Raw genomic sequence first — 20374 nt, forward strand, 5'->3', positions numbered from 1 at the left:
TTTATTTTCACACTTTTATTGCCTGGATTTAACTCCTTTCCTTCTTTTTTTAACCTATGGGTGTTTATTAGCCATAGTCCCAGACTTTTCTGAACCCCCTGGAAGCCTCTTCTTTTCTTCAACAGCCTCTATGGCAGAGGGAGAGGGGTTTCAATGCCAACCCGGCTCTCATAGGCTCAGTGTGCCCATTTTTGTATTGATGTTGTCTATTTTGTCTCTGGTGACACTGAGCTGATTCATCACCTCCTGTTTCTGCACTGTGTGATGTCCCAGGAGTAGTTCCAGCTGTCACCCTTCATCTTCCCAAGTGAAACCTGAGGGAAAGGGGAGGGAGATCGAAGAAACTCTGAAAGGTGGCCAGGAGTCTGGTAAGCAAAGCTGACAAGTCATGTGATGTCTCATCCTTTTATTCTTCAGCTTTTTGCTATGCGGTGAAGTTTCTCCAGCCAGTGTCGGACACTGTGCTGGCTCCAGCTCTGCGATGCCGAGCGGTGGCAGGGAGCATGCTGGAGCCCTGTCCCCTCCCAAGTGCCAAGCCGGGCTGGCTGCAGTCCTGTTCCAGCTGGTCTCATCTCATCCTGATGTCCACCAGCTGCTTCCACCAACCCTGCGATTACCCTGTGGTGGATCTTTTGGTCCAGTGGTCTTCTCCCAGGCCACTCTCCCCCACCGTTGGCAAACTGAGGATGAGTCAATGGTGGGCACCAGTGCTTCCAGCTCCCACTGGAGCAGAGAGCCCCACTCACTTCTCACATTAGGGAGGGTCCCCCGCAGCCTGTGGCTCTGGCTCCTCCAGGGAGGGCTGGCAGAGGCTCCGGGTGAGGCCGGGGGAGCCTGCCAGGGGCTCCACTGCCCCAGAGGACCCAACATTTACAGCCCCACGGGCAGCAGGCGCTGTGCAAGTGCCAGGAGTGGCAGGACAGGCTGGGCTTCGCTGCAGCCTCCATGCTTCCCCGCCGCAGGCCTGGGCAGCGACACAGAGCACAGGCAGCGTGTGGGCAGGTCGCAGAGTGTGAGCAAAGCGCAGGCAGAGAGAGGGAGAGCACAGGTAGCAAGCACAAAGCTTGCAAAATGCACACAGAGATTAAGCAGTGTGCAGGCAGCACACAGGCAAAGTGACAGAAGCATGCAGGTAGTGTGCAGGCAGGATGCAGGCAAATTGCGGGCAAGACTGCTCAGGAATCTGGCAGAAGCCATGTAGGAGAAAGCCCATCTTAGCTGGCCCCTGGGCTTCTCCCAGCCTTGACACATGGCAGCATCATGCTGCATGGAGAGCCCAAATGCTGCCAGGGCTGGCAGCCCCTTGGCAAGGGGGGTTAGAAAGCTGGGGTCAGAGCCCTGCACCCCACTGCCAGCCCCCTGTGTCCCCCCACATTTGAGTGCTAGCACCCTGAACACCCATTCAGGGGTGCCCAGTGGCCAGAGCTCTCCTGAGTCCCAGGGTCCAATCCCAGCTATGCTGGAGAGGGCCTGAACACAAGACCAGTCTTCCCCACAGGGCTCTTGCTGGGCTGGAGGAGGATGTTGGATACTGAGCGATGAGGGGCTCCTCATCTTGCCCTCAGGGCTGGTCTCTGGTGCCAAGAGAGCACATAGCAGCAGCCATGATGGGGACCTGCCTCCCCACCCTGCCTGTCACCACCTGCCTGTACCTGCTGCAAGGTCATCCATCTCCCCACTGCATCCCACTCAGGGCTGGGCTGAGCACCCCAGCAAGACCAGGCGATGCCCAGCACATCACCTGCCCATGGGGAGCCTGGGGCATGGAGAGACGGCACCCACCTACAGAAGAAATACATTTTTATTAGGAAAGCGCTCTGCAGATGTGCCAGGCTCTGTCGTACCAAACTAATCCCTCCAACTCCACTGGATGGGACATGGGAGCCCAAAAGGCATCCAGATCTGGCCATAAATAGTGCTTTCCTCTTGGCCAGAAGCAACCCCAGGGGTGGAGGGGAGGGCGGCATCGGTCGAAACCAGCTCGACCCCACACCGGGCAGGGCGCGCTGCGGCCAGACTGGCACTGGAGAGCCGTGCCCGGAGCCCAGGGTGCTAGGGCTGGGCTTTGCTGCCGGTGATGGGTGCAGGGCAGGTCCCTGGCACCAAGCAGCAGCACCCTCCCTCTCCCGTGCCCCGCGAGCCCAACAGACCCGAGTGGGGCGTGGGAAGTGAGTGGCTCCGTTACTGCAGAATATACCGTGGGTACCTCTAGTACAACAAGCACTGCTTATGCGATTGATAATACTGCTACAAAAAAATGGGGGGGGCAGGGACAGACACGACATGCCACGCATGGAGCCCCCCGGGTTGGCGGCTGGGCCAGCTCCCTGCGGTCCTGCCCTGCACGGGGAGGGCAAGCTGCCAGTCCCGGGCAGGGAGCAGGCAGCAGGGCATTGGCGGGGAGGAGCAGGTCCTGGGGCAGGGGAGACTAAAGGAAAAAGGGGGATGAGGGAGATGGGGGCAGGGAAATGGAGGCTCAAGGCTCTTCCAGTGCCCCCTGCCCAGTCCAGCTTCCACGTCCACTGGCCATGCTGGCAAACGTCCTTCCTCCGGCACGCAGCCGGCTGGTGCGGGGCCAGTGCCTGGCTCCCGGTCACTGCACTGCCTGAGCGGGCACAGCAGCTGCCCTGGGTGGCTCCAGGCTGGCTTCTCGGCTCTTCTTCCTGGGAGGCTTTTTAATGGGGGTTTTCTTGGCTGCTTGTTCACTGGGGAGAGCCTGGTCCTGGCCGCTGCCGGTGCTTGGCTTCTCCACCCGCTTGGGCTCCCCAGCCACCAGCTCGGACACCCCAGGGATCAGTTTTTGCAGGTGGGGAGAGGTGGGCAGCAAGGGCTTGCTGGTCTTCTGGCCGCCGGCAGCCGCCGAGCGCTTGGCCTTCTGTGGAGGGGTGGGCTTCTCCCGTTGGGTGCCCACCCCGTTTGCCCGGGTGCCTCCATCCCCCTTGTTGAGGCTCTGAGTCTTTTCCTTCAGCTGGGCTGCCAGCTCAGAGGCCAGGTGGGGATGGAGGGGCTCGGAGCGGGGTTTACTGGTGCCAGGGCTGCGAGGAGCATCCCTGTTGTCCCCGACCCGCCGCTCCGGCTGGAAGGTGCCCATCTTTCGGAAGGCGTTCTGCACCGCCCCATTGATGCTCTCTGTTGGCTCTGAGCTGGCTTTGCTCCTCTGCTTGGGCTTGGAGGGCGACTGGGGTTCGCTGCTGAGACTGGCTTTGCCCTCGGAGACTCCAGGCTCCTTCAGTTGCTTCTGCACTTTCTCCTTGCCCCGCGTGCTGCCCTTCTCCTCTGCTCTGCCCTGCACGCTGGCTGATGTCTCACTTGGGCTCCTCTTCCTCTTGGCCAAGCCCTGGCCTTGCTCAGGGCTGCTGGACCGGGCGGCTGCTCGCTCTGGGGACCGGCTGGGTGCTGGCAGCGAGTTGGACTGGCTGGAGTTGTACCTGCCATGGATCCAGGAGACTTTGGGCTTTGTGGCTGGGTCTGGAGGACGGGGCTTGGTCCTTTCTGGGGATGGTGGCTTCCCGGGGCTGCGGGGCTCTGTGGTGGCATCCTCCTCCTCCTTGGACTGCTTGGAGAGACGGGCAACCCGGGCATAGAGTGCGGCACCAGCCGAGCCCGAGCCGCAGGAGGAGCGCTCGCTGTCCGAGGACTTGAGCAGGGGTGTTTCACTGCTGTCGGCTGGGAACGCTCTGATAGAGCCTGTCTCCTTCAGGAAGGTGTATTCACCCGCTTCCTCCCCACTGGCCGGCGCCACCAGCTTGTCCCCGGGGCTGGACAGTGTCCCCCTGTCCCTGCTGTCACCCATGCTCTCTGTGGGAAGAGTACAGGGCCGTCAGGCAGATGTGTGCCCAGGGAGGGGAAGGACTGAGACGCTCCTGCAGCATGGTGGGACGAGACATCCCACCTGCTTCCCCCCTACACCCCGGTGTGCCCCTGTTCCCTCCTCCTAGTCAGGGATCCCAGCACAAGAAGACTCTTAAAACAACCCCGGAGCAGCAAACGCCAGAGGAGGGACCTCTGAAATTGCGTGGCAGGCAACATCAGCACCCGCATCCCTTCCCGGGGCAGGAGAAGCCAGGGTGACATGGTACCCACCGTGCAAGGCTGATGCCTCTCCACTGAGCAGGAGATGGCCCCTGGTGATGGCCCCAAAGTCCCCTGGGGAAGCGCCGTGGCCCCCCTGCTCACCTTCATGGGGGACACAGTACACTGGCCCCTCATCTGTGGTGTCAAAGGAGGAGAAGGAGCCACGGGATGACCAGGATGGGGAAGGCTGCTCCACCACAGAGGGCGGCTCGATGAAGCTGCAGTTCAGGGTGTTCTCCAGGTCGTGATGGGCCACTGCAAGACCAAGGGACTGCTATCAGTGCCCGTCCTGCTGAATGCCCCAACCCCCCACCAGCCAGGAGGTTGGGATGCTGCACAGCTGCCCCCTGCCCAACTTACCAGTGCGTGTTGGGGACAGGGACAGCGTCCCAGCCACGGGGACAGCTCTCGCTGCACATCTCCATCAGGTCCCTCAGCAAAGCACCCCCAGAAGCCATCAACCAGCAACGGTGGTGACCAGCATCCCTCATGCCTAGGGATGAGTGGCTCTGGACAGCAGAGCCCACGCAAGCCTTACACACCCCCTCTTATCCCCTCTCCACAGCAGGTCTCCAGCCACCCAAACTGAGGATGCACATGGCGGAGGGATGCACCACCCAAAACCCTGGGTCCTGTGAGGACCCAGTGAGCATCCCAGCAGTCACCTGTGAGCTCTTCAACCTAGCACAGGCACCTCGCAAAGAAATTCCTGGTGATGTGACTGTCCCCTTCCCGGGGAAAGAAATGAGCTGCTGGCTTTAAATACACTAATTTCCACTTCAGCACTACCGTTTGCATTTTACTTCTGCTTCTGCAAAAGGAGGTAGAAGGATGGTAAAAGGATGCCTGCAGTAGGGGGATGTACATCACCATTTTTTCCCAGTTCTGCCACTTTTCAATCCCTTTACCAGCTTCTCCCATCCTGAAGCTGAGGAGGAACATCTCTCCTTGCCCCAGCACTGTCTCTCTGCTGTGGGGACCACCTGCAGAGAAGCCGCGCAGAAGAGAAAAACCACCAGAGAGGAAAAACTTGGTGTTTTTGGTTTCAACAGTAAAAAAAAAATAATTAAAAAGCTGAGCAGTGACAGTTGCCTGAGTTGGGAGGTACTGGTTCTTCTGTTTGATCCTTTTTAAGGCTTTTTGCTGTATAAGTTCATGTCCCACCCCATAGGGCTTCCTCAGGTGCCCGCAGCTTCAGCATCATCCTTGGGGTTCCTGCAGGACAGGGGCAGCACCCAGCTGGGTGGAGAGAGCTGGGCAGCACCAGATGCTCTTGTCGCCATCCCCTGCCTGTTGGATGCTGTCCCTTGGGACGGTGGCAAGCTGCCTCCAAGCCCAGGCAGAGTCCTGCTTTGCAAGGGCCGCAAAACCCCAGCGTACAGGCAGGCTCCCCCTGCGCAGCAGCTGCACATCGGTATTTCCAGGTATTTGTAACCTCTGCCTGCACATCCTGGCCATCTAAATCATGCTGCAATTTCCTGCTTGGCCTGTTTGATTCTTGCACCACGTCCCTGTTTCACAATAAAATAACTCTAAGTTTTACCAGGATGCCCACCGGAACATTTATGCTTTATTAGGGAATCTGGCTTCAGAGATGCAAGGTCATTAAAATGACGGCAGCGATGCATGCTCGCCCCTGCATAGTTTGGCTTCTGGGAGAAAGGGAAAAAAAAAAAAAAGCAGTGATATTTAAAGAGCAAATGGCCTGGAGAGGGGGAAGCGGCAGTTTCAACATGGCTTTCCTTGTAATAAAAACCAAAAAGGGAAAATTAAAAGCAGCCGGCTGGAAGCGGATGAAGGGAGATGCTTCCTGAGAGGAGGCATGACGAGCGGCTGGGACTCACAGCCACGAGGCGTCTCTGGGACTCAAATGAAACCCAGGATCCAGCCAAAGGATAAAAAGAGGATGTGCAGCACACCCAGAGCCAGGCTTGGGGGCTCCTGTGTGGTCCCCTGGGATCTACCTCCCCTGGCTGATAGAACACGGGCTGACAGGGCTGGAAGAAATGTGGACACTTCCTGCAGGTCCCCTCCTGTCACTGCTCCCCAAAATCTCCCGGGGCCACAGCACTGGGGTGCCAAGCCCAGCCCACCTTGCACGGCAGCTGATCAGTCTCAAGACCAGGATGAAGCAGTGAGAAGCCACAGAAGAGCCATGGGAGCGTGGCCCTGGGGCCCTCTTGGCTGCCCCCCCTCAACTTGTCTCAAGCTCCCCCCCGCCTTGGGGCTGGCTTGAGCTTCGCTGCTTGGAGAGGAGACATGGCAGTGGGGTGCAGAGCTCCAGTTAGTCCCCACACCCACGGGGCAACACGCAACTGGGACCCACGCTGGTACCGATGTCCTGAGAAGTAAACCCCATGAAACTCGTGCATGCAGGGATGCCCAAACCCTGGCACCATGGCCACCCAGGCTGTAGCCGTGTGGGCTGCCAGCTTGGGTACAAACCCCAGGGAGATGCTGCAGATCCAACGCTGGTGCCAAGGCCGGGGAGCAGTTTTTGAGGGGGGCACCTGGGGCTCCAGGCACCTATTGAGCTTCACTGGGGCTTCAAGACCTGCTGCCTACCACGTTCTACCACGTGTGGGCTTGAGCTCACTGGTGGTGGCCTCAATCATGTTTGAGCCCAGAGGGGAAAACCTGGTGCCAGCAAATGCATGGCCACGGCAGCAGCTCTGCAAGGACATGAGCAGATCCAGAGCGACAATCTGCTGGCATCCTCGGCTTCAGGCTGCACCAGTTTCACCACGACATCCCCACAGGGGCCTGAGCACCTCCAGCACTGACCCAGCACTTGGGATGGGACATTTCAGCATCCTGAGGACCCTCCTCCTGGCGCAGGACCCATGTGGGGAACAGGCGGCCTCTGCCACCATGTACTGGGCACTGTGGCTTCCAAGTGGAGCCACAGGCTGATGTGGCACCACGGTCACCAGGCTGTCACAGGCACCCCAACAGCTCTCCCTGACCCGGGGTTGGACAGAGACCCAGCGGGGGCTCGAGGCATTGCCAGACCCTGCACCAGAGGGACTGGGAGCTGCCAAAACCCACACTGGCTCCACCGTGCAGGAGAACATAATGCACACAAGGCAAGCCCTGACCAAAGCCCAGCAAAATAACAACCCCCAGCCCCACAACCAGGCTCCAGGAATAGCCCCAGCCTTTCCAGGACACAATACCATCCTGAGCATCCCCCTGGCACTGGTGCCACATCCTCAGCCTTTCCCGGGGCTGCTGCTTACACAGAGCAGCTGGGTGGGTGCCAACTCCCTCCAGACCGGCATGGAGAAGTTGCAGACAGCCCCCTTGAACCCCGCCCTGCCCTCACCACACACAGGCACCCTCTGTCCTCCCCAAGCCCTGCCTGGCCCCTTCCACAAACACGGCCTCTGTTATCCTTGCAGCAGGAATGTTTCTCCGGCACCGGCGCACCTCGCTCTAGGGTGGGCTCTGCCATGCCCCATGCAGCGAGGAGTTGTCCCCCTGGCTTTGACACTGGAGCTCGGGCACGGCATGTCAGGATGGGACCACCTCCGTGTCCCACCTGGGATGGGGGATTTGGCCTCGTGCTGAGCCGCTGTGTGCTGGGATGCAGCTGCTCAGGGCATCCCACCGGCACTGTGTGTCTGGGGAGGCGCTGGGCTCAGGGAGTGGGGCATGAGGCTGAGCCCCATGCCAGTGCAGGCCGGGGAGCACTGCCTTCACCCCCAGGCTTATTCAATGAAGTCCTCTCTGAGGCAGCACATCCCCAGCTTCTCACACGGGGATGAGCGCAGGGAGGGTTCAGAGCATGCAGGGGACAGTGTTCCCCAGCTGCCTGGATGCAGGGAGTCCCCAACAGCCCTTACAGATCCTGGCCAAGGGCTTTGCCGAGTGTGAGCATCCCCCTGCAAGCCGTTTGTACCCATGCAGTGTGGGGATCTCAGCCAGTCTCTGCCTCTCCATCCTCAACTCTGCTGCGCACGGCAGTGGGGTGGGCTCCGGCCCCAGCGCGGACGCTCCAGCTCCACGCAAAGCTGGGGAAGGGTTAGGTCAGGACCAAAAGGGTAAACGAGGCATTTTACTGCTGCGACAGGGACTGTTCCTCTACCTGGAGAGCCTAAAAACCTCAAAAAGCAGCTCGGTAGAGCTCCAGGCTCCAAGTGCCCACCCTCACAAAGCAAACCAATGCACTTTGAGATCCAGAAGCTGCAGTCTGAGAAAGGGGTGACCCCTGCAAGCCCGGCAACATGCACCAAGCCCTGTGATGGTCCCTGGGACCCGTGTGGCCCGTCACCACTCTGCTGTGCTTACTGCCCTGGCTTTGAGGCTGGAAAGGATGCTGTGAGTCATGTGCACTGCCCTGCCAGGAGTATAGCCCCCGGGGTTTGGCTCTCTGCCCCCTCCTCAAACCCCAGCACCTTACCCACAACCTTGGGTAACTTCTGGCGGCGCAGGGGGATACGTGGGAGCTTCATGCCGATCCGACTGAAACGCCCGCACAAGCGTCTCGGTGGCTTCTTGGCTGCTGCCGGGTCCTGGCTGGAGCTGCAAGAGAAGGTGACGGCCTCATCAGAGGCACCAGCACCTGCGTCGCAGTGGGGACAGCCCTCATGGGGCCATAGCGGGAGCCAGGAGCTCGGGCATGCTGCAAACGCAAAGGGGTTTTGGGAAATATAATGGGGCTGATCCAAGCAGGGGGGTGCCCATAACACAGGGGGCCTGGGACTTGCCGGAGCTGCTGCCAGCCCCAGGCACCAGCTTGCACTGTGCCGGGACGCGGAGCAGTGCCAGGGGATGGTGGAAAGGCTAGATCTGGCCATGGCCGTTGACAGCCCAGCCCCAAAACACTCACAACACCCGGCCAAGACTCTGAATCTTTAAAAAAAATAGAAATCATCCCAACCCGAAAACAAACACGTGGCTTCTCTTTATTTGCTCTCTGGTTTTGAAGCCTCCTGGGGACGAGGTTTCAAGCAATTATCTGCAGCCGCAGGAGTGAGCAGCTTCCCATGTTGACGCAAGGCAACCTGCAATGTGCCCACCACTGCCACAGTCCCTGGGGCTGCTCTGGCCAGGGACCACTGCTGGGATGGCACTGCAGGTGACCCAGCTCTTTGGGGACACTGCAGAGATCTGGGTACCCCAGGAGAGAGGAAACTGCTTTGAGCCATTTCCCCTTTCCCTGTGCGATACTTCACCATGTGGGGCTGTGTTTGTGCTTTTATCTGCAGGATAATTACATGCAGTCCCCAGGGTCTCCAAGCCACATGTGTCATGCTGGGATTGAGCTGGCAGAGCTGCAAGGGGAGGCTTCTGGAAAATTTACATGCAGTGGCCAGCAGCACAAGGGGAGACCTTCCTCTGCAGCCAGAGGAGCTGCTCATCCCTTGCTGAGCAGCACAAACCTTCCTCTCCCCTGCAATTGGGTCTGTCTCCATCCCTGTCCCTGTGGTGGGATGTCACCTGGTGCTGTCAAAATGCTTCTGACATCCCGACCTTGATGCAGAAACTCACCCTCCCTGTCCTGAACGTCCCTGTGAGGGACAGTCGGCAGTTCCGCAGCCCATCACCCGCCCTGGATCACACCCCATGGCCCAGGGGTTTGTTCTGGGGTTCTCAGTCACATCTTGATGCCCATGCTGTATTTTAGGGTTCCCTTTGCAGATCAGCTCCAGCCTCCTGGAGACTGGAGGGGACCTGGTGGGTCTCCATGAAATGATGGCCCACAAGAGGGAAACCAAGTCAGGGAGAGGGGGAAGGGGGTCTGCAGGCAGGGCTCACACCAAGCCCCTCCATCAGCCCCCAAGCTGAACACTGCCCTGAGAATGCAGCAGGATCTGCTCAGACCCCAAGGACCTGCAGGGCACAGGGTGCCGGGCAGGCAGCACTGCTCTGCCTCAGTTTCCCCACAGCACTGCTGTGGCCCAGTGCGGTCCCTGCACCCCCCCACCAGTCCCAGCCCCGCACTGGCCACTGATGTCCCTAGACCCACAGCTCCTCCCTCTCCTCAGGCTTTGTGGCAGAACTCAGCAAGAGCCCTGCCCATCCCCAGCACCCACCCGCAGGCTTCGTCCTTCTTGCGGCAGACGCAGCAGCAGCAGAGCAGGGAGAGCAGGAGGATGAGCAGCAGCGCCAGGAGGGCTCCTGCCCCAATCACCCCCATCCGCTGGTTGGCTTCTGCAAGACAAAACCCGCAGGTCAGCCCCGGTGACGGCCCTGCAGCAGAGCCCGGCATCCCGACCCCTGCCCACCAGCACTCACCCATGTGGCAGGCACCTGTCAGCGGGTCACAGGCACCATCGTGGCAGCTGCAGGCTTCGGCACAGTTGGCTCCATAGCGGCCGGGTGGGCAAGTCAGGTTACAGCTGGAAGAAAGAGGCTGAGTGAGACCCCTCACCACCCCAGTTGCTGCCTCCTCCCAAACCCTCTGAGCTCTGGGGAAAAATGTGGGGCACTTCTCCAAGCTGGTCTGACACAGCCCCCACGCACCCTAGGGCACCCCTGAGTCCCAGGGAGCGAGAGCTCCTCTCCCATCGCTCAGGAGATTTGGCCCAGCTGGAGGACAGATGCTCTTGCTGCTCCCTGTGAAGGGCTTCGCAATTAGGCACAGCGATTATGAAAGGTCACGAATGCAGCAGTCACATCTAAAGACACACCAATGTCACATGCAGGATTTCCAGCTCAGTTCAGCAGTCACGTGGCCATGGCACCCCTGGGCCCCCCCCCCCCACCGAGCCAGGCAGGGCCATGGCAGCCACGAGCTGGGAAAGTGCACAGATTGATTTTAGATTTGCTTTTTTGGCCTCTGAAAGGAAAAAAAACCGAGTGGCCCTAAGACATCTGCTCCATCAGGCCAGACTCTTGGTTCAGCTAAGCCTGGCATCAAATCCCCACAGCTGGTAAAACGACCTCCCTGGCAGCATCATCAAGGCAATGGGGATGGACACGAACGGGCACCAACTTGCAAGCTTGAGCACAGAAAGCGTGTGCCAGGCACAGATCACTGCAACCGAGGTTCCCAGTGTCAGCAGGGCCAACCCGACCTCCCACCCCAGCTGTGGGACGGGCACCATGGTGCAGGACCCGGGTGGGTTTGGGAGACGCTGGCAGTGCTGCTGTGCACCAAACCCCCACCAGCTGCTCACCAGCAGCTGCATTCTGGCCGCAGACGTAAGGAGCCAGCGGGCCCCAGCCCAAACGCACTCCTCCAGGGAGCACAGCTGCCCCCAGCCCTCGGCACAGTGCCTGGAGGCAGCTCAGCCCATTTCATGCTCCGCTGATTTGCAAAGCGCCGCCTGGGCTGAGGCTCGTGCCCACCGTGTGCCATGTGCCCGCCGAGGTGGGCGCTGAGCCCCCACCGCTGCCCTGAGCAGCTGCGCAGCGGCAGCAAATGCGGTGAGGTGGAGCTGGATATTTCCCTGGCAACCCAAACCTCCTCACTCCACTGTTTACGCCTATGTCTGCCCCAGGCTGAGACTTTGGGAGAGCACAGGGCAGGTGTTTTTTTCCAAAAAGGTCCCAACACCTCTGGAAAAGATGAGATAAACCATTTTGTGCACACCACAAATATTTTAGCAGCCTTTCCTTTAGCACCCTCCCGTATTAGAGCTGAGAGGACGCTCCTGCATGGTGAGGACATCGCTTCTGCCTTTCTTCCAGAAATCACCCTCTTTTTAGAATCAAACACTGCTTACAAAAACAGCAGTTTGCACAGAATCACAGGGATCCCCCTGATCACCAAGAGTCCCTGAGCCCGCCTGGCGTGCACCCGTACGGCACAGCGGTTACAGCTCCAGGATGCTGCTGGGGCCAGGGCAGCATCTTGAGCACCCCTAGTGCCCACATTCCCAATGCTCTGCCAGGGTCTCTCAACAGTTGAATTCAGGTGCGACACTCCAGTACTGTGCTGAAAGCATCACTGCGCATCCCTGCCAAGCACCAGGATTCGCTCACCTCTGCCTTTGCTGCTGAAGGTGGCAACGATGCCCAGGCTGGGCATCCTGAGCTGGTGCTGGTGCCCAGCCGGCTCTTCTGGCAGCATCAGTGGTTGGCAAAGCCTCCAAAAAATCCACTCGAAATCCAAATGCTCCCTGTTGATATGCCCTGAACAAAGCACTGGCGTGGGCAGGACACCAGCTCTGAATCCCTGTCACTGCCATCACCCCTGTGGTTAATTGCTGGGAAAATCTGAGTAACACCCGGCAGGACCTGGGGGAGCTGCCTGCATGCCCCAGCCGGGTGGGAAATGCTTTCCTTGCCTTTTCAAAACAGCATTTCAGTCCCACGCTGGAGAAAACCACTAGGGCACGTGAGCAGGACATCGATGTCCCTTGTGCCCTTTCCTTGGGCAGGGGGAAAGGGGGAGGACTGGGGCCTCATCCCGGGGGTGAGGAAGACCCTGGCCGGAGCCACAGCTTGCAGCAGGAGCACCCCGTGGATGCCATTCCCATGAGGCTATTTGCTATTCTGGGATGTGGTTTTCTCTCTTTTCAGCTAGAAATTCCACCCTGGACTTAAAAAAAACCCCAACAAACAACAAACCACCGTTTTGTCGACAGCATTTGTTTTTGCCAAATAGGCACTTCCAAAAGCAAAATCCCTCTCTCGCAGAGTTAACTTGCTGCTAACAGTTCCATGAGCATGTCCTTTCCCCTCCAAAAATCACCCGAATTATTGCCTGTGAGCACTTCCACCACGGGCAGCTTCTTGGCTGGGAACTGTGTAGGACCCAAGGGGGCAGGAGATGCCTGAGCACCACCCATGCCCTGGGGTGCACCCTGAAGTGCTCCTGCTGTGGCTCACTTACTAGGTGCCGTGGGAGCCAGGGTGGCAGAGGCACCGGCCGGTCTCAAAGTGGCACTGGCCGTTGACACAGTCGCTGCAGACGAAGGCGCAGTTCTCCCCGTACGTCCCGTTCCGACACTTGGTTTCACACCTGGTGGGGGTAATGAGGGCAGGTGGCTGGAGCACCCACGGCTCCTGGGGATCTCTAGCATGCCCCCACCCCTCCTGCGTGTAGGCAGGGAGATAGGGCTGTGTGTTGTGAGCCCCGTTTGGGTGCTGCAAAGCCCTGGAACCAATCCTGGGCACAAAAGCCTGCGGGAAAGCATCCCAGCTTGAGAGCTGAGCCCCACCGTGAGCACCCAACGTGCCTGTGGGCACAGGGCAGTGATCTCGCAGGCTCCCTCCAGTCCCACTGCTGTGCCAGCAGGCTCAACCCATCCCTGCCCTGCCCTCCTGACTGCAGAAACCCACAACCACCCCCGGTGCCCGTGCAGGGAGCAGCAGGGAGGCTGGACATTGCCCCGCCAGGGCCCAACTTTGCACCCAGCTGCACTCACCGGTCTCCGATCCAGCCCGGGTTGCAGTGGGAGCACTTGCCGTTGATGTGGTTGCAGGTGTGGCCGTCCTTGCAGGGGGGACAGAGCTTCTCACAGCCCTCTCCGTAGAAACCAGGCGAGCAGGGCTGGTCGCACTTGGTGCCATTCCAGCCAGCCTCACAGGTCAGGCAGCGCCCGTCTGCCACAGTGCATGGCTGCAGGCTCTTGCACTGCCCACACCTGCAATGGCCCAGGAGGACCCAGTCAACAGGCGCGGTGACCCCAAAACCTCCCACTGAGCCCACGGTGCTGGATCAGGCCCAATGGGGTCTGGCCACTCACCGTCTCCTGCAGCCTTGGCCATAGAAGCCAGCCGGGCATGGCTCGCGGCAGTACTTCCCCCGGTAGCCCGGCTCGCACGTGCAGGTCCCATCCACCTGGTTGCACTTGCCCTTGTAGCACTGGCAGTAACGGTCACAGCGGGGCCCGAATGTCCGCTCCCGGCACTGGCAGCGCCCCGTGAACTGTTCACAGGGCGAGTTGTTGCAGGAGCACTGGTTGTTGCAACCGCGGCCCCACCAGCCAGGCTGGCACAGGCAGTTGCCTGTCTGCTGGTCGCACTGGGAGTTGTGGCTGCAATAGCAGGAGCTGGAGCACTGGGGTCCCCACCAGTTGGGCTCACAGGTGCATTTGCCCGTCTTCTGGTCACACTTGCCGTGCTTGCAGAGGCAGACGTTCTCGCATTTGGGACCCCAGCGGTTGGGGTTGCAGGTGCACTGGCCTGTCACATCCTCACATTGCCCGTTGGGGTGGCAGCTGCACATTTCCTTGCAGTCGGGACCCCAGAACTGCCGGGGACATTCTGTAGGCAGAGCCGTCAGCCCCAATACTGCCCGTGGGACAACCCCACCACCAGGCACCAGCGGAGACCCCCAGCCGCAGCAGGACCTTTTGCCTACAGTCCCCCCACCTCCTCCCAGCGCGCTGGATCTCAGAGCAGACCCCTCCAAAGGGACAAGCAAGGGTGGAGCAAAAGCATCTCCAGCCTCAACCCTGATGTCACCCCGGGATGAGCCAGCACACCCTGGTGAACCCCACCAAGGACACGCCTGCTGATACTCACTGGTGTCGCAGTTGGCACCGAAGTAGCCGTGGCGGCAGCGGCACTCGCTGGGCCGGACACACACCTCGTTCTCCTTGCAGGTGAAGTTCCCCTCGCACACAGCTGGACGGACGGACAGACGGCAGGCGTGAGCATGTGTGGCAGCGGGCTCACCCCTGCTCCCCCAACCCCCTCCCACCCCGCAGAGCAGGGGAGGGGCTGCGCGGTGGCACGGCGGGTGCTGCTGAGCTGTGGCACTGCGATTGTCCTGGCAAGCAGCCAGGCAGGCTAGATGGGAGTCTCACCAGAAATATGCCACCAGCCTCCTGCCACCAAGCTCAGCTCCATCCTGGCCATCAGCCTCCTGCCACTAGCCCAGCCCCAGTCCTGCCACCGGCTGCGCCCAGTGGCAGTGTCACTCGCCCAGCTCCTATCGCCAGCAGAGGCAGCGCCAGGGGAGAGTGCGGACGTGGGGCAGGGGGGGGACGCAGGCAGCCACGAGCACTGTCCTCTTGTCCCCCTCCCTGCACTCCTTACAGACTACAGCGGTGTCACTGCCACCCCCATCACCGCTGCTCCCATGCAGGCCACCAGCCCCTCTCCTGCTGAGGGGACCTTGTGCTGGAGCCAATGCCCAGAGTAGGGCATGCGCAGGACATGGGACAGGCAGCACCGTGGTGGGTCAGGTGCAGACAGATCCCACATGGCCCTGGACAAGCCTTCTTAGCCACCGGGAGAGGGAGAGCAGACCACCCATCCCATCCACCTTACCTGGGAGTTCTTAGACCTACGGTGATGGATACTATAGAAACCCCTAAAATAGACAGATTACACAGGTTAGGAGCAGTGAGTCTAAGGGTTAGAGCAGGTTGAGGGGGGGTGAGGAGATGGGGATAGCTCACTGATGGGACCAGCCTACCCCCCGCTGTCCTGGCAGACCCTGTCCTTCTCCCTTCCTGCCAGCACGCTGAAGGGACCGCATCCTGCTCCTGGCGTGCAGGCACCCAACGCATGCAGCGAGCAGTTATGAGGGCTCATGCACGGTGGGTTAGTCGGTTACGTGGTCTTTGTTGCTGGCTGCAACCTGCTGACACCCCAGGCCGGTGTGCAGAGAGCTCCTCCGGCTCTCCTGGGGCGAGGCGAGCCCCGTGGCTGGCTGAGACTGTGGGCAGCAACACAGGAACACCAGACCGGCCACCTGCATCGTGGCAGCACTGCAGGGGATGAGCAGTCCCAGGTCTTCATGCTGAGCATCCACGCCGGGCTGACCGTGGCCCCCGGTAAGAGCCGTATCACCTGGTGTGGCCCCAGCTGGCACTGCCCTGCCTGCAGGCTTGGTGGCCCTGTGCCTGGTCCTGGTGGCTTCTCCACCAGCAGCTCTGACTTGGTTCCCCACGCTGTTGCAGCATCCATGGGAAATCTCTGGGTCCCCCCCTGCAGCTGCACCCACGCTTCCCCCTGGGTGACATCTCACTGTCCTTTGGGTCCCAGAGCAGCACCCCCAAATCCTTAGGCCCAAAGCTGGCTGGCATGGAGAGAAACCACCTGGCCTGGGAGCAGGGGTGATGCTCCCCACAGGAGCTCACTGGTGGCACCCCAGGACATCACTGTGGGGGCAGGGGGTACCCCAGGGCTGGGCTCTGTGACCAGCACCCCATTCCATTCACATGCTGCCAGCTTTGAGCACTCCAGGGAGGCAGGACAGCCTCCAGCATCCCTGGGGAGGCCAGCTGCAGGCAGAGGTCTCTGAGACAGGGCGTCCCCGCCATGGGGAACATCTGGGGAGCCCCTGACAGCAGTGGTGAGGCCAGGAGGGCTCAGCAAAGGATGGGCAGATGAGCAGTGTCCAATGAAGCAAAACACCGTGCTTACCTATTAAACACTCGCTTCCTTGTTGCCTCCATCCTGGGCAGCACACAAGCACTGAGGAGCTGCAGGGGAAAAAAAAAGCACCACAAATAATTATGACCTTCAGAAAGTCCTGGTCCTTCCCCAAAACCCACTGGGAGCACTGCTGCCATGGTGCTGAAGGGTCCCGCTCCAAGTCAGTTGAACACTGACCAGGGGCTGCTGCACCCTGCTGGGATAAGGAGAGCTCTTGGCTCTTCCTCCACCATGCAGGGACAACAGATCTGCTGGGGGGCTCCCATGGGCACCAGCTCGAGATGCCCCATCAGCCAGCTGAGGTGATGCTGGAAGCAAGACAGAACCAGTTCCTCCCATTAATCAGGAGCAATCAAACCACGAAAGACATGTTTGCAACTGTTACTGTAAAAAAAAATAACCCCGAAGACCCCCAAAAGCTGTGAAAAAAGGGAAGGGTCTAAATGATCCAGGGGAAAACCAACTGCTCTGCCCCTGAGAGGCCGCTCCTGGGGTGGGATGGCACAGTGCCCGCAGCTAGACCCCCGGCTTGTGTCCCCGTGGTGCTGCACCTCCTCGCTCAGGAGGGTGCTGTGGTGAGCGGGGACCAGCAGTGCCCGCACTGTGATCATCCCCACACTGCCCTTCCCTGCCCGCCTGCACCCTGCTGCCTGCCTGATTCCCCTGCCCGCACACACACTGCTGCCTGCACGCACCCCCCTGCCTGCACGCAGCCTCAGTGCCAGGTGCCAGCGGGAGCCTGGAGCAGCCCGGGAAGGACCCCAGCAGCACCTGCAACCCCATCATGGGAGCCGGGGCAGCAAGTTCCCCCTCAGCTCGGTGCCTCCCTGCCAGCACTGGGCAGCGCTGCTCAAGGGATGGGCATTTCCACTTTGGCTGCTGCAGAAAGACCAAACCTGACCCAAAATCCAGGTTGGCTGCTTGTTGGCCTGGGGATGGCATCCCAAGGGCAAGCTGGAACCATCCTGCCAGGATGGCTGGAGCACAGCCAGCTCCTAGGAGATGTCCCCCACATGTGAGCCAGGGGATATCAAGTGTAGGTGGCTGGGATGTGTCCCTTGGGTGTCACCAGGGAGCACCATGCACAGGAGCATCAGCCAAAGTGGTTTTGGCAGAAGCTTGACCCCAGCCAACACCAGGATGGGGTCTCAGACCCCCTCAGAGGCTCAGCCAGAGATGCAGCTCCCTGCTGAGATGGGACACATGGGGACTGAGCAGGGACACCTCACCCACACTTGTTCAGCGACCCCCTGCAAGGGAATGCCTGGGGCCTCACGATGCTGCAACTCAGGTGTGGGGAACATGTTCCCCACACTGTGAGACCACAGGAACTGCCCAGGTGGGGGAACCCCGCTCATTCCCATGCCCCCAGCTCATCCCTGGGGTCACCCACACTGCCCCGTCCCCACTGGCGACTTGGAGGGTTATAAAAGGTCCAAGCAGATGCTGCAGTCAAGGAAAACTTCACCAGGCTGGTTCGGCAGCACAGCCTGGAATGCGTTTTGCTTTTGCTTTTTTTTTTTTTTTTCCCTTTTCCTCTTTATATGTAACAAATGCAGAAGAGGAGGAGGAGACAGCGAGGAAGTATTCGCTCAAAACCCAGCTCAGTCACAGGACCGCGTCTGGCTGCCAGACCGCCTTGTCCTGGGGCCGGGGAGGGAACTGCCAGCAGCCCCCTGGCCAAACACGGGTACCGGGGAGGCTGGACGCAGCTCCCACCGCCGGCCCCTCGGCAGGCAGCACCCGCACGGCCGAGCTGGGAGCATCGCGTCCCCCTTTTCGCAGTGGATGGTGAAAAATTGGAAAGGAGGCAGAAAGAACCACAAAAATGATTCAAGGCCTGGAAAAAATGCCTTGCAGCTGGAGCCCAAAATAGCTCCATCTATTCAACCCATCGAAGCAGTCGCAAGACACTGCAATGGCAGCCAGCGTGTACCCCCCACACAGGGACCTCAGGGCTTGGGTGGGGGGCTCTGCTCTATCTGAGCACGCAGGGAGATGCACAGTGTTAACTGTAAATGGGGGTCCACAACCAAACCACCCCCCCGAGGACTGGGTGGGCTGGAGACAAGGCTCTTCTCTGCAAGAGGCTTAGGGCTGCCCTCGCTGAAAAGCCTCGCCTGCAGCGCGGGATGCTCGGGCACAGGCAGGAAGGGTCCGCAGTGCCATGACCCTCCCATGCATGGCCAGAGAACTCGCTATCCCACCTGGGGTTGCTTTCACACTTTAGAAATTCAGTGTTTAGTGGGTTTTAGATGAAATCATGGCAGGTTTGCAAGGTTTTGCAAAGGGTTTTTTTGCAGGTTTTTCCCCTCTGCTTGGGCAAACTCCTCCCTCGAACAGCTCAGCCTGGCCAACAAAATGGGCATCATGGACAATGCACCAAAAAGCATCACCTTGTGATGAAAGCCCCAAGCTGATGGCAGGGAGCCAGGAGCCGCTGAAACATGGTGGCAGGAAGGAAGAATCCATCCCCTGCCATGAGCCAGGGGAGGCGAGCAGCACTGCGATCACCACCAGCCGGGACCCCAGCCCACCCACTGCCTCACCGGATGCAGGATTCATGCTTATCTTTTCACTGATAGCTAATCTCTCCTTCACCGTGCTCGACGATAGCGTCCCACGCCCCTTCGCTCAGCCTCCGCCTCATTTATCAGTGGCTTTGACAGCAAATAAACTTACTCCTGTTGCAAGGAGGCAGCTAGGATGTAGCACTGGGTAATGGGTGCTCCCAGGGCAGCACAGGGACTGGTCCCTGAGCACAGCCAGGTAAGGCTGGTGCTGGCTACAGAGGTGACCAGCACCCATCGGGGTGTGGGCCTAAAACATGTCTCAGCTCCTCCAAAGAAGGTTCACTCCATTTTCCCCATGACCACTGGAACTGCAACAACTGGGAGATCTGTTTAAAAGCTTCCTCCCAACCCACATGGACATGCCACTGCAGACTCGCACAGTGCAAAATACATTTTCTTTTTTCAAAGCACTACAAGTGCCGGGAAAAAGAAAGAAAGGCTGCCTCTGAGATGTGGCTGGGGCTTGGGAGCTTTGTTGATGCGGGGGAAAAGGAGCAGGCATGTGGGCAGAGCCAGAGCTGTGACCTGCAGGGACACGTGCTCGATGCCAGCATTGCTCCCGGCACATGGGCATGTCCTGCTCACACCGAGCATCAGCCAGACCTCTGCAAATGCTTCAGGGATTTCTATGGAGGCAGAATATTTTTCTTGCGGATTAATATGCCACATTGCTCCCTGAATCACATCCCATTTACCTATGGCTATGGCGATGGCTCCTGAGCAGGAGGGACGGCTCCTCATCCCGACCAACGCAGCCCCCATTAAATGGTGAGGAGCAAGCTCACAGCCCCAAAAGCAGGAGAGAGACCTTGGGGCTCGGGTGGGAGCTGCTGCCTGTGGTCCCATGTGAGACCTCCCTGCTCTCAGCCCGCTGGACAGAGTGCAGAGGAGCCCTGCAGGCACATTCCCAGAGCCCAGAGCACTGCCTTCACCCTCCCCAGCCACGCGGCCACCTCCAGTGCTCCCCACCCCGCTGCTCCTCCCAAGCATCACCCCGGTGCTGAGCTCTTTCTTTCTCTGTGTCACCCACCACTCAGTGCCACCCACCTCCCCCTGTGTGGCACATAGGGCTCTTGGGACCACCAGGTCCCAGCCAGCATCACGCCCCCCAGCCGATGCCAGCCGCAGCTCCCCGACCTGAACCCAGACTCAGGGTGCAGGCAGGAGTAGGATCACATATGTAAACAGAAACCCTTCAAGCAGAGGGAGAAAAGAAAAATAAGTTAAAAAAAGAAATATTACCGAAAGAGAGTGTTAGTAAGAGCAAGACAGGGACAAAGCAATGCCCACGTGTGCAGGGCTCCCATCAGCCTGCACCCCAGATGGCAGCTTCAGAGAGGGTCATGCCAGCTTGTGAATTATAAAAGAGCTTCATATTTAGGAGCAAGTTGCATTTAGTACACAAAACTTAACACCAAAAAGCCCCCAGATACACACTTTTT

The 20374-nt window shown here is 59.6% G+C and overlaps 1 protein-coding gene across 2 annotated transcripts; it reads right to left on the minus strand.

Moving 5' to 3' along the window:
* Positions 1–1783: 1783 nt before the first annotated feature.
* On the minus strand, positions 1784–20081 carry SCARF2 (scavenger receptor class F member 2). 2 transcript variants are annotated; one of them, XM_026859617.1, is made up of 12 exons: positions 19980–20034; positions 16348–16406; positions 15247–15289; positions 14497–14598; positions 13716–14235; positions 13395–13613; positions 12860–12988; positions 10315–10418; positions 10113–10230; positions 8477–8598; positions 4177–4329; positions 1784–3798 (listed from the first exon to the last, which is right to left on the minus strand). In XM_026859617.1, exons 5-12 carry the CDS (start codon positions 14195–14197, stop codon positions 2594–2596), a joined length of 2532 nt encoding a protein of 843 aa, XP_026715418.1. In that variant the 5' UTR covers positions 14198–14235; positions 14497–14598; positions 15247–15289; positions 16348–16406; positions 19980–20034; the 3' UTR covers positions 1784–2593. The 2 variants fall into 2 exon arrangements, with proteins under 2 accessions (XP_026715418.1, XP_026715417.1); XM_026859616.1 differs by lacking the exon at positions 15247–15289 and having other exon boundaries at positions 19980–20081.
* Positions 20082–20374: the final 293 nt, after the last annotated feature.

The sequence above is a fragment of the Athene cunicularia genome, assembly GCF_003259725.1.
Source record: "Athene cunicularia isolate RWA chromosome 15 unlocalized genomic scaffold, athCun1 chr15_part1, whole genome shotgun sequence".
In the NCBI taxonomy this organism is placed as follows: Eukaryota; Metazoa; Chordata; class Aves; order Strigiformes; family Strigidae; genus Athene; species Athene cunicularia.

What these genes read in the sequence shown, in the direction of transcription:
- SCARF2 (XM_026859616.1), bottom strand. Translation starts at nt 20,032, where the DNA reads ATGCTGGCTGGGACCTGGTGGTCCCAAGAGCCCTATGTGCCACACAGG. An exon ending in TATGTGCCACACAGGGGGAG is followed by an intron (nt 16,407 to 19,979) that starts GTGGGTGGCACT and finishes TTTCCCCTGCAG; the next exon opens with CTCCTCAGTGCTTGTGTGCT. An exon ending in GGCCAAGGCTGCAGGAGACG is followed by an intron (nt 13,614 to 13,715) that starts GTGAGTGGCCAG and finishes GGGCCATTGCAG; the next exon opens with GTGTGGGCAGTGCAAGAGCC.